We start from the raw sequence: 13,959 nt of genomic DNA, 5'->3' as shown, positions 1-13,959 counted from the left end.
AAAGAAAAGAAAAGAAAAGAAAAGAAAAGAAAAGAAAAGAAAAGAAAAGAAAAGAAAAGAAAAGAAAAGAAAAGAAAAGAAAAGAAAAGAAAATTAACATAGAAAACTTATTTTTCCTTACCACTATAGATACAGAACCAAATACATTTCTCATAAATTACAAAAAAATGAAGTCTGGGGCACTTAATGAAAATTTGGCATGACAATACATCTAGTGTGGCATATTCCAGTCCATAGGACTGCTTATTTTCTGCACAGATATTTGAACAGAGGAGTTAGTTTCCATCTACATTAGATGCAAACTGTATATCAGGTCATTATTTTTCAAGCCACATCTTTTGTCAAACTCTGTACCAAATTTTAAAACATGAATTTTAAGTCACCTCTCTACATTTTGTTTTTGTGTATCAGCCAATAATGGTACTGATAAAATCTGTTAGTGTAGCCCACAGCTATAATATCAAAATATATTTGGTAACAGCTTTCACATGAGAAATATGTTTGAAGTAGGAATTACCCAAGGTCACAAAGGAGCTAGGCTGCTGACCCCAAAACTGCACAATATCAGATTCTACTGCATTGAAGCCAATTAGCTATCTTCTCCATCTTGCCTACTTCTTGCAAATCTCCAGTATGGTGATTTTGTTACAAACTCATTAAGTTTTGTTCTCATTTGCAGTGGGTGCAAAATATGATTTCTATTTGTTTATCTGTTTTCAGTAGGCCTTGAGATCCTCTTCAACTTTGTCATGTCACAACATACTTCTGAGGACTGAAACTTGACATTCATGCCAGCTTCCTCCTTAGAGGCATGGCACCAGCCACATGTAATGTCATTCATATTCATTCCATTTACAAAACCCTATTTAAGCCAAAATGGCATGAACAGATAATTCTGTCACCTGAAGCAATCTTACACAGAGCAGGATCACAACACTATGGAAATAATATTTGTAAGAATTTATAAAATCTCTTTGATACATTCACATGCCATAATAAAAGTATTTTCAATAGTCAGCAGAAGATTTCCAACACAGAGTTGATGAGAAAAACAAGTAAATCACTTTTAACACAGGGTTATGAAAATGATTCCCGTACAACTGAAAGCTTATGATATGCAGAAATATTGCTCTTATTCTTACAATCATTCTATTAAACTTTAACACTACTCCATATTGCTTAATCTGGGCCTATGAAACCCTATTAAAAATGCTTTGATGTTCACAGTAATGTTGAAATTTTTAATTATCATATTGTAAAGAAATAAATGATTTCCAAATTATTCTGCACCTAGACTAGGGAGTGAATTGTTCTGTTTTATAAATGAGTCAATTGAACGAAGAAATCAAACCTGATAACACCAAAACTCAGACTGCATTTATTTTATAAAGAAAATTCTTCCCTAAAGCAGAATGAGAAGTGGTCTTCAGTGCATAATTACAGTCTGTGCCCACCCAGAGAGGTATTACTAGGCTTTTCTAATTTAATTTTAAAATATGAGGAAAAGACTAATTTAAGAAAATTGATCTAACTTGTTCTTTGATACAAGTGTGGTCTATTTTTAAATGCAGTACCTGAACAATCAAAGTGATATATTTTTAAAATGCTCCTAAAAAGAACACATAATGTTATGGAGCACAGATTGCAGGTAGATCACCTACATGGCTTTTAAATTTTCAGCATATATATTGGTAAAATCAGGGAGTAAAGTAAGCAGCTGTTTCAACTTTCTGCTACCGAATGTTGCATTAAAAAAAATCTTTTTTTTTTCAATAATATCTTACCCATTTGCCACTTTCTCCATTTTTTTTATGCCTAGACTGTCAGTCCCAGCTTCCCTAATAGTGCTGGAGGCATGGATAAAAGTCTTCCATGGTTCAAACAGAATACAGAATAACCGTCGGTTGGTCTGTCAGCCACCAAAGCCGTGGCAGATTAGGCTCTGGACACAGCCCAAGAGCAGAAAAAAACCACATAAATTTGTGATTAATAGGGAATTTCAAATGAATGCATATTTTGCATAAAAATAATGTACTCTTTATACACACAAGGTGACAATTACTGCTTCTGCCTTTCTACACTCAGGAAGAAACTCTTCATCATCATCTCCCTCATATACATGAAAAACTTTACTAACTTTCTGGTTGTTCAGTACCCAATTTATAATTGCTTCCTTCCTTGAAATGCACCTTGTTACAGCTTATTAGCAGAGCTCCTCTCTAACAATTCCTTTTTTTTATCTCAGTCATGGTTTGATGGTTTTTCATCAGTATTCCACATCATAAAATCATGCAGTGCATGGGGAGTGAAAGAGTTAATGCTGCAGTTCTGTGGACTGTCATTATACTTCAAGAGTTCTGCTCTCCTGGTCTCAGAAGGGAAGAATGAACAACAACTCCCAGAAGATTTCATTTTTCCATTTCCTTTTCCCATTTGGAGGGAAAGATAAAATGGACTGGAAGTCACAAGACCCCCTCTTTGCTCCCTGGCCATTTTTGCCCACAGCATTAGAGCAAGGACTTTGGTTTTGGAAACTCTTATTCATTTTATTTAGTTTATTAGCTTCAATTCCAATCATATTGTGTTATATCGTGTTATCTCACATTCTGCTACTATATTTAGTAAATTAAGATTTTTTTTTCTAAGCTCATTGCCTCCATTATCCTTCGTCCAGGCCCATCTCCCTACCTTTTCCCTTCCCCCCACCCTTTCCCAGGGCATGGGTCCCTTCGCCCCTTGTCACAGAACCAAGGCTGAACTAGGCTGAACCATGACAATTTTCCATGGTTTGCAGACTGTTAAACAAAACAAGGCTGGGGAGTGAAAGGGATCTCAGAAGAGTGATCACTCACACTGCTGAATTTAAGCGCTCTCCCTGGGATGCTGTTGTTAGGGCAGCTAAGAGTCTCTCACATAAAACCCAGCCTGAGGCAATCGCATACACTGGGGACCTTCCCAGCAGGCAGTGTGGACATGAGCACACGAGTCTGCCTTGTGGTGAAAAAGGAAAAGGTGAAGAACCATTTCCTAACCCCCACCTGCCCCTCCCCTGACACAGCCCCATGCTGCTCCCTCGGGCCCTGTTGCTGTCACAGAGAGCAGACAGAGCTCAGCGTTACCCCTCCACTGCCTCTGAGGAGCTGCACCTGCCATGAGGCCTCCTCTCAGCTCCTCTGCTCTGGAATGAACCAACCAAGGGACAACAGCCGCTCCTTGTATGTCTTGCCTACCAGACATATCACTATCTCTGTTGTTTTCTTTTGGACACATTAATTATTCCAACAGCCTGTGGATCCTCAAGCATCCCTAAACAGCTCTGTGCTACACTCTGCAGCATGTAGCTTCTCTTCATGCTATGGTAATACTGCTCTGTTGGGCTGCAATACAGCTTTCATATTACTTCATAATCTCATAAAAAACAAAACAACAACAACAAAAACATAGTAATGAAATCTAAGCTCCAGTGGGTCCAGAGGAGGTACAAGGACAATGGCTATGCAATGTTCATAGTCAGCCTGTGTTATTAAGTTTCATTGCAAGAAAACAGTCACAGTCCTAGCTTTTATTTTAAGTTACACTTTTCAATTTTTTTTTTCCCTCCTCAGCACCAATACTGCTACAATAAACTAAAGTCTAGTGGTCATCTAGAAGTCCCCCTGAAGTCATTAGAGAGGTGCAGCACTCCCATGTGCACATTTTAAGGCACATACTTATCAATAGGAAGAGAAAGCAATTTCAAAAAAGTGGCATTTCTAGGGAGAATTATATTTCAAGTTGCAACAAATGAGAAAATGACAATCATACAACAAAGTTATCTAGAACTAATACCTTAAAAACCTAAGGATGTGTTCAAGGACTTAACTTGAAATTTAATTCCCTAATTCCATATCCATATGCTAAACATTAATATCTGTCATGCCTTGCATTCCAGACAAAAAAATTCTCAGATCTTATTCTGCTAACTTCAAAAAATGACAGCAAGTGTTACTACCAAGAATAAGAACAATATTTCATTTCTATTAAAACTTTCTATTAATTTTGTTAAACTGTTTACAAGTGCTGAAGATTTTAGTTTAGCTACCTTTTCCACATACGCACGAAAATTCTACAAAATTTGTAAATGCAAATCTTCCTGGGTCTGTACCCAAAGAAGGCCCAGTATTCAAATCTGAACAGGAAAGCAGAAACTTCTCCTTCACTCTCCCTGGCACAAATCTGAAAAAGAGTGAGTAATCCAGTATTACCTTATAGCTACAGAGGCAATTATGAAAATACAGGCTGAAAAGAGAAGCATCACTAACCTAATATAAAAAAGAAAAACTGAGAATTCCTGAGCAGGAAAGGTTTCAGTCACTTATAATTAAAAAAAAAAAAGTTTAGCCAAAATGCACTACCAACTGCATCCTGACAGCTAGTCTGATGTTCTAAGCATTCATCTTTTATTAAATTGTTTACATTCTGTATCAAAAACTATTGGAGGACCCATTGAGAGGGCAAGTAGGAGAACAGATTTTATGAGAAGGGTCATGACATGACACAAGAAATCTCACAAACTATGAAAGCTAAAGGTAGCCAACTGTGAAGATAGATGTCAACCTAGGTAAGAGCTTACTGAGAGAAATTTAAAAAATATATGCTTTGTTGTATCAACAGAATTAGTCTGAAAGATAAGAGAGGGGATTATGGATTGAGAAATTCCTTTGATACCTGAAAACAGTTACACCAGCCATACAGGGAACACAAGTACAGGATAGCAGCAATAGTACTAGGATGCTGGAAACTACAGATCTGATTCCTCTAGGCCTGGATAGAAGGTTATTTTTCTCTACAGATTTAAACAGTGAACTTCACCCTTGAAAGAAGGATAAGAACCAGAGCTTGCTGAACATGAAAGGACTGGCTGCTAAGGGAAAATTAAGAGTACCACAGGGAAAGAAAGAATCATCTGCTTTCCTGTGGTGCACACTGCCCCAGTGCATGACCACTAAGCCTTCTCACATTTGGGCTGTTACTTTGCAAACACAGCAAGTTAGAACATAAGATTCCTCTCCGGTGGATTTGAGGTTACAGATGGGAAATTCTGCATGGCTGTAACACAGCAGCTCTTCACACTCTGAAGATGTGGCAGTTTGTTAAGCCAGACTGCACACTGCAGGCAAGGCTGTTATCACATTCCTCTTTCCATTATCTCTGTCTTTTCACGTTGAGCTTCTGAACAAAGAGAAGACAGAAAGGCATAGGAAAATCAAAGAAGCTGAAATACAATGATAACACCAAGGAAGGTGATTATTGGAGTACTTCAGAGAATACAAATCTATTTATTATTCACAATTTGAGAATTCCTCTAACATGTTACATATTACAGGCAGGCACAAGAGAAATAGAAATGAAAAGAATAGAGTAAAGTCTTGTTTATAGATTAAAACATGTTTTAATTTTCAGTTATAAATTTTCTAAGAAGTCATAATTAATTAAAACCCAAACAAAATACATTGGAAAGAGAGGTATTTCTAAAGTGACAATATGCAATTTGTTTACGAGGGACTATATCGATAGGCATGTATTTTCCATTTCTTTACCGATAAATCTTGGAAATATCTTTTTGTTTTTTATTGGTTTCAAAGACGCAAAACACCAGCAGGTAGCAGAATTAAAGAAAAAGGCATGGAGAACCTGTACACTATGAACTAACTTACCTATCGAGTCAATCTTAGAACCGATTTGTATTAATCAAAAAAAGATTGAAGATGTTCACAGATCTGAGGAAAAATTCCCATTTTACCATCATATGTTGATTGTGTGATAACTGCTTCCCAGGATGGCATTCAATTTGTTTATAGTGACAGATGTTCTATGGATTGTGCTTGTGGTTGCTATGTATAATGCTAATTTTGCATTTTCTCAGACACCATTTGTCCCTTCCACATAATTTTCCTACAGTTACAGCTTCTCTTCTTTACAGGATGATATTTCATTGAAAGGCAGCAAGAACATACACTACTACAGAACCTGAGAGAGCATGCCACATCTTTGATATAAATGAAGGAGAGAATTCCATAAATGTTTCCCATTTATGTTGGGTATAAGAGTAGGGTTCAGCCTAACCTTTAATGACACTTCATTTGCTCTAGAGTGGCATGGTGTGAAGATCTTCCTAAATAACAGACATACAAGGTCAAAATGATTCTTTTTTCTTACTAAGTTTTGATCTTTAGCGTGGGAAAAACACTAATTTGCCTCAAAGTCATGGTGGATGAATGCATTACAAATTTCATCTTATATAGATGCTGTTGAACTCAGTGTGCTCTAGATCTTACACAAAATCATTTCATTTCTGTGGATATTAAAATAACTTGTGACCACAACATTACAGAACATTAAAAAAAAAGGAATCTCCAAAGAGTCAGAATTAGAAAATCAGCCCACTTTTGTTTCAGTTCTAGAACATTCCCCATCACTAGGCAATTTTCAAAAAGCCAAATAAGGAGAAAAATAAAACTGTTTTTGTGTGTGTGTGTGTGTGTGTGTGTGTGTGTGTGTCTGTGAAATGAAACTTGTGTCCTGAAGAAATAAAAGGAAAGCAGAAAAAATTCTGAGCATTCTGAGTTGCTCATCCTTGAAAGTAAGGTAAACTTGTCAACCTTCAAAAGATGGCAGTCACAACTTCCAAAGGCAAGAGAATGTATAAATCTTATTGGCAGTGTTGGGTGAATTTGCACAGTCTGCACAAACCCTTATTGTCCAAGAAATTTACAAGACCCATTGGAGCATCCATTATAGACTGTATATCTTGTGAAAAAAAATACCACCAGCAAAACATTGCTTTACAGTGCATAAAATTCATAAATGCGCTCTCACACTGAAGTGATCTGTCCTCTGGGGATTCGATCTTTTCTAACTCTCTTAAAAGTGTGGCATAACTTCTGCTAGAGGTCTCTTGTGGGTAACAAAATAGGAAAAGAGAGAGAATATATATATTTTTAAATTCAGATAGTGAGAGAGACTGTGTGTATGTTTGTATCCATATATTAATGGACAGGGGTATCTTAATAGTGAAATATTCTTACATGCATTTTCCATCAAACTAATGAATTCTGACAAATATATCAACCATACTTTGACCATCTGGAAAAATACTACAATTCTTTCAGTATTAAAAATACAAGTGTAATTATTAAATTTAATGCTTTGAAAGGATGCCATCCAGACAGCCTTTGGCAGATTTGAGAGGTGGGTCCTTGTGAACCTCATGAAGTTCAACAAGGCCAAGTGCAGTGTCCTGTACCTGACTTGAGGTGACTGCAAGCATGAATACAAACTGGACAGAGAATGGATTGAGAGCATCCCTGAGGAGAAGGATTTGGGGGTGTTCATTGATGAAAAACCCAATATGAGCCAGCAGCGTGTGTTTGCAGCCCAGATGACCAACTGTATCCTGGGCTACATCAAAAGAAGAGTGACCAGCATTGTTGAGGGAAGCGATTCTCCTTCTCTACTCTGCTCTTGTGAGACCCCACCTGGAATACTGCATCCAGCTCTGGGGCCTCCAACTTAAGGACAGAGACCTGGAGGAGTGAGTCCAGAGGAGGACTGTGAGGATGATCAGAGGGCTGGGGCACTTCTCCTATGAAGAGAGGCTGAGAAAGTTGGGGTTGTTCAGGATGCAGAAGAGAACTCTCTTGGGAAACCTTACAGTAGCCTTCCAGTACCTAAATAGGGAAAGGTGGACTACAGGAAAGATGGAGAGAGATTCTATCAGGGAGGGAGTGTAGTGTTAGGACAAGAGGTAACAGGTTAAGACTAAAAGAGGGTTGATTTGTACTGGAAATAATTAAGAAATTCTTTATTCAGGGGTTGGTGAGGCACCGAAACAGGTTGACCAGAGAAGCTGTGGATATTCCATCCCCAGAAGTGTTCAAGACCAGGTTGGTTGGGGATTTGGACAACCTTATCTAGTGGAAGGTATCCCTGCCCATGATACTTGAGATACAACTAGATGATCTTCAAGGTCCCTTCCAACCCAAATGACTGCAGTTCTACAATTGTATAAAACTGCTCTGTTCTGAAGAGGCTCTTTCATCATAATGCCCAGGCAAATTTTAAATCGGACTTGCAGTAGCTGATATTTCTGATGAGGCAAAATCCATAAATTAAAGGCATTACACAAAAGTGTAATGTATACAAAATTATTTATTGTAACATTGTAAAAAACAATGTCAGAAGAACATGTGCAACAAATAACTCAGATATGTAGTACCCAAACTGTAAGATAAGAGCACTTCAAAATTAAATAACAATTTGGCCGTTCAGGTTTTAATAGCAATTGCAACACTTCCCTGGACAGAATAAATTGTAAACAGCCCTGTTTTCATTCAAAAGCCATCGTAATTACAATTCTCAAACAAAGAGGGATGTTTCCTGCGTTTGCTTTCTAAAATTGCAGACTTCAGGGAATGATCACAACCTAACGCATTTTCTTTGTATAGCAAAGAAATTTTATTGCCCTTCTTGTTTTGTCTTGCTTACATGGGTATGGATACTGCATCATAATGCTGGCTGTCCTCTTGCTCACACTCTTAATTTTTTTTCTCTCTCTGAATTGTCAAAACATAAAAAACTTCAGCCAGCACCAAAGAATGTACTGTAGCATAAGGTAGCCAGTAGAGGAAAAGTATCATATTCTGTCTTGTCTATTCCTTTTCTTTAAAATGGAAATCATTAACACCAACAGAATCCAGAAGGTGATCCAACCAATTCTTAGGTTCAGCTAGACTGCATATTTGATATAGCCATATATCCTTCTCTAAGGGTTTTAACTTCTGTATTTTGAGAGTGTGTACTCAAGGGCTGGAGCTTTAAAACTGTGGATTGTTAATGAGTAAAGGCTCAAGCTCAGGCTCAAGAGATATAACCTTACCTGGTCATACAATCAATTGTATGGACTGACAGTTTAATACCTATTTCCTACACTGAAGCAATGGGATATTACTAATCTGAATCATATGCATGATGAGATTGAATATGCAGGTGTGTCAGGACAAATTAGGAAATCTTATGCTTGGGTAATTCTTCTAGATTTCAGTGAAAGTACATGGATGTGTTAAAATTTAAAGATCTGATTTACTACTGTAGAGTCTTTTGATTTTGTGGCTGTACTGATAACGGAGTAGAACAGAACATTCATGCAATAATGCACTGCAGCTCAAAACCAGAGCAGTATTCTGGTGTTTAGGATTGTGAAAGAGAAGAAAATGTCTCCTGAGATTTTCGTGAAATTAATCTGTTGTCTTGAAAAATAAAAAGAGAGGATGATCCGATCCAAAGAATTCTGCTAGAGAAATACAGCTTTGTGTTCACAGATAAAGCTATCACTGACCACCACTTTCAATATGATGTCGAGCTTTTGTTTTTTAGCATTTTGCAAAACATTGAAAACTCTCTTATGCAACTGCTGACAAATTTCTATAGAAACAAAACAAAACAAAAAGCTCCTAGAATACCAGCCATAATTGGATTATTAAATCCTTAAATAAAATAGTAAACTTGACAAACATAAGAAATACTTCTGCCCACCATTTCTCAGCTATTTCCTGGAATACAAAATAACAGAAATTCAATTTCTGAGTAGAGACAGGTGATATATACAATAAGTGTGAATGGAAACTAACTGGATATTGTGAACGTACTTTATAAATTTCACTTGTATTGCGCATATAGAGTACTTTATCACAGAGAAAAGATAGCCCTTTTGGGCTATCAGAATCAGCAACAGAATCAGAAGGTTATATGTTGAGTAAAATTGTACCAATACATTAGTTCTGGTTGCTTACCAAGTTGAATTTCTTGTAACAATTTAAGCTAAAATGTCTTCATATTTAAGTATATGCAAATTGGAAATTGTATTCTTGGAGTTTCTGTTTGTCTAGTAGTTTTATGTGAGATGTTACAGGAAAGGCATACTTATTTTTTATCTCCTTAGGTGAAACAAAACCCAATTTTAATACTTTTGTACTATTAATAGATTTATTTATTTTTTTTCTGTGCTAAGAACAGTTAAACATTGTAACAGATTCCTACGGAAGATTATGCAGTCTCTTTTCCTGAAAGGTTTCAAAAACAGATGAAAATATATTTGAAGAATAGTTCAAACATCACATATGTTTCATATGTACAATGATGGAGTTAATGCTTCTCAGTCATTGCAGATGTGCAGTGATCTGTAAGATCTCAGGAAGTATCCCATGTTACTATTGCAAAAATAAAACTACAATAAAGCCAATTACCACGTATTTCCACACACATATACGAAAAAAGCACACAATGCACTCTCACACTAAAAAGCCCGAGAGGAAAGGAATAGACAAACGTTTTAAGTTTACTCTCATTTCCAATAGTGCGCAAAATAGAAACAATGGCATAAATGATGAGGTTGATTTTTCTAGGGCTGGTTCAATTGTTCATATTTTTTTGAAAGGCTAGATGGTTCTTGGATGCAAGAAACGTTGAGAAACAGTCAGCTAGGTGACTCCGAAGGCAACTGTTAGGTGCACCTACTGTGCACCTAAAAACTTCTGTTTGTTCTTTTTAGCCACACCTTACTAGGAAGGTCATGAAGAGGTAGACTATCACTAAGGAAGCACTGAAAGACCTACTCTTGGTATCATATCCGTAAACGCGAGCACAAATTCAACTTTTTATTCATGTTAAATTCTTAGTTCCTCTCTTACGGAAGGCAATAACCTTGAATGTACCCACTCAGCACCATCTGCCTAGAAACAGATAAAAATGACAATATGTTTTTAATTAATCCATTTTCTAAAAACATTTGTGAATGTATGAACTACAAATGCTAAAATGTATAAAGGAAATAGAATATTTGATTATTCATGGTTTGTAGTATGTTGTATACACCATGCCCTTGATATCAGCCAGTTTGATCACGACATATTACTTTTCCCATTCTGTCAAGAAATGCGTGGAAATAGCTCTGTTAAAATGAAATATCCCAGAAAAAACAGAGATCCACTTTGTACAGAATTGTTTGATTTACCTTCATTGTCCCTTAGAGTAAAGTTGGGATTCAAAGAAAGCCCTTCATCAAGAGCAAAATGGAATCTGGCCCCATTTGCAGAGTTATCTTTGTCAGTTGCAGTGATGGTCTGAATTACCTGAAATAAAAATTAACAGTGAATGTGATGAAATTTGAACTTGACCTCAATATTATCTGACCTTAGTAGAATGTTCAAATTTTGCTTATTTTAATTTTCTACTTGACTGCTGCTAAATTCAACAGATGATATGACTCGGTCATTAGCTTGATTTCTCTAGCATGAAATGTTTTAGGAACTACACTTCAGAGCCAGATAAAAGCATCTAAATCATCTTTCATCATCACTTTCTGACATTCAGATATGGTACAGGTGAAAATCCTGGCATGGAGATTTTCATCATCTGTGTTACTTCCTACTGACCTTTAGAATTACACTTTTTCCTAAGCTTTCATTTCTATAGAGCCAAAATCCAGGCTGAACCAGAATGGTCTATCCCATGCATTATCTTTCTTGATATCCTAGCAATTAGATGTACCTCACTATTGCTTAAGAAAAACAATTTTTTTAAGGAAAATGGTGAGCTCTCTGTTTAAAATTCCTGCTAAGAATCAGTTTTAAAATTGTCAGATAACAGAAAATATTAAAAAAAAGAAAAAACAGCTGCCACTCCTGGATATAGTTTGGTTTGGCCCAAAGGAATAGAATAAGATGTAGCAACTATGTACAGGAGAGGTATTTCTGAAAGGTAAGACCTTTACCTTCAAAAGCCCTGATGATTTTTAAAATTTACTTTCATCTAAAACTGAGCTAAGCTTTTGGAATGTGTGACCAAGCAATATTTCTAACTCAGCTTTCATTTTCATGCTGGGCCTGGAAGCTCAAGTGATAAAGTAGAATTTAATAAAAGTTGTTCTTGTGATATATCCAGTGAAGCCCACATAGAGTGCTGCACAGAGCTGATAGATATCCTGAGGGAAATGTAAAAGGGGGAAGGAGAAGGGCTCTTTTCATGAGAATTTTTCTGTTCAGTGTTCAGCTGCATTCTGTCTGGACTGAACCTGAAGCATAAACAGTGTGGGCTCCAGAGGGTTGATCTATTTTCAAATGAAAAGACAGCACACAGTTCTCTACCTCCATTCATGTACAAGAAGCAAAACAAATACATTTTAAAGCCAACAGACTACAATGATTATTATATTGAACATACACAAGATAGTATATTCTACAGACCATGCTTGTTTTAAACAATTAACAATACTGCTGATAACTGCTGGGAGTATTTTCTCATGGTGCTTTTTTACTGACTTGTAGCAGAATAAGATCAAACTGAAATGTCTACAATCATGAAGTTTGCCAAAGACATGACAATACAGGTGAAAACATTTAGTAAAAGCTAGTTGTTCTCTATTAAATTTTGAAAAGATGTATATGAAATTGAAATAATTACCATGGAAAAACAGACGTATTTATTTATCCTAGATATATATTTTAAGTTAATAATTTTGAAAACTTATGAGCAAAGCAAGACAAAAGCAGAAGTTGATATAAGAATATTTTCAAGACCATCAGTTTCCATTATTACTCAAATACTAAAAATACAGTTAAGTGCAATTCATAGTTGCAATAAACTCAGATCAGATCTTAAAAAACAATTTAAAAAATTGCTGAACACTGCTCATAAATCATACGTGCTATTTGTCAGTGAAGACATATCCCTTAGCTATGTAGTTTCATATTTTATATGATGGCCTACTAGATAAACTTTTGTCCTGTTGTCCTCTCTTAAATAAAATGTCCAATGATATTGTAGAGAATGTGGCTTCAAGAATATGTCTTTCTGCAGCTGAGATACTTTTGATCAAGGTTTCACTACCACAAGACTAAAATTTATGAATAAGATGCATTAAAACTTAACATTCTACTTACTTTCTTACATATGGAAATTTGAGTATCCCCTGAATACACCGAGATATGTAAAAAGTACAACACAGATGGTATGGAAACCATGCTTTTCCAAGTGGAAAATGGGCATTGTATGTATAATGGGACAGGTCAAAATAGCATGTACATGTTCTTTTTAAAAAGAAAAGGGCCATGCTCTTTCAGAATAGGCTCTTGTTTTCCAAGGAAAAGATTTTGAAGACAGTCTTTTAGAGGTGAAGAACAAAAATATGCACCTATTTGACATCCAAATGTACTCCTAGTCCTTTTCTAATTAATAGGCCAACTAATTATTAGCCTACTAACAGATGTTAACATGCACCTCATCAGAGCTGCTGATTAAAACAAAAATGTAGACAGAGAAACTCAACTTCTGTAAACCTCACTTACAGCACTGAAGAGATTAAACTGAAAGGTTATGCTATTTTTTTAAAGGCAAGAGTTGATCAGAAGAAAAAGAATTTCAGTAATGAAGAAAAACTAATTGAAAAAGGATACAGAGCAGGTATTCAGTCCTGCTCAGATACTTTTCAGAACTGAATCAATAAACAAATAAATATACATACAACCAACTTAGAGAAGAGGCATACCTTGCCAACTGTAATTCACTTCCTTTTACTATTAGAAGTAGCAGCGTCCAGGACAAGGTAGCTCTATGTTACAATGTTTATACTCCCTGAATCCGAAAAAATGTGTGCACACGTGTGTATGTGTGTTACTTACAGTAACAGATAGTGTCAGGGAAATGACATTTCATTACTACCACAACTTTTTCTATTATTCTTCAGAAAAACACCCAGAAATAATGCTATTTTTTGCCATCAATATGACTTGTAGACCTAGTGAGACATTTTAACAACCTCGTACTACGTCAGGACAAGCAGTGAACTTGGAAACATTCAGAAAACTGTCAACATTTCACTCCTGCACTTTCCATAACAAAGCATTTAAACTTTTTTTAAACCAC

The 13,959-nt window shown here is 36.1% G+C and overlaps 1 protein-coding gene across 1 annotated transcript in view; it reads right to left on the bottom strand.

The window, feature by feature from the left end:
* CDH18 (cadherin 18) overlaps positions 1-13,959 on the bottom strand; it is a 537,316-nt gene that overhangs the window by 9,218 nt on the left and 514,139 nt on the right. Inside the window, exon 13 of the mRNA XM_021386987.1 lies at positions 11,051-11,168. Within this exon, the coding sequence (XP_021242662.1) occupies positions 11,051-11,168 (118 nt within the window). The remainder of the gene's footprint in view (positions 1-11,050; positions 11,169-13,959) is intronic.

The sequence above is a fragment of the Numida meleagris genome, chromosome 2 (assembly GCF_002078875.1).
Source record: "Numida meleagris isolate 19003 breed g44 Domestic line chromosome 2, NumMel1.0, whole genome shotgun sequence".
Classification (NCBI taxonomy): Eukaryota; Metazoa; Chordata; class Aves; order Galliformes; family Numididae; genus Numida; species Numida meleagris.
This window is presented reverse-complemented; position numbering and strand designations above follow the sequence as displayed.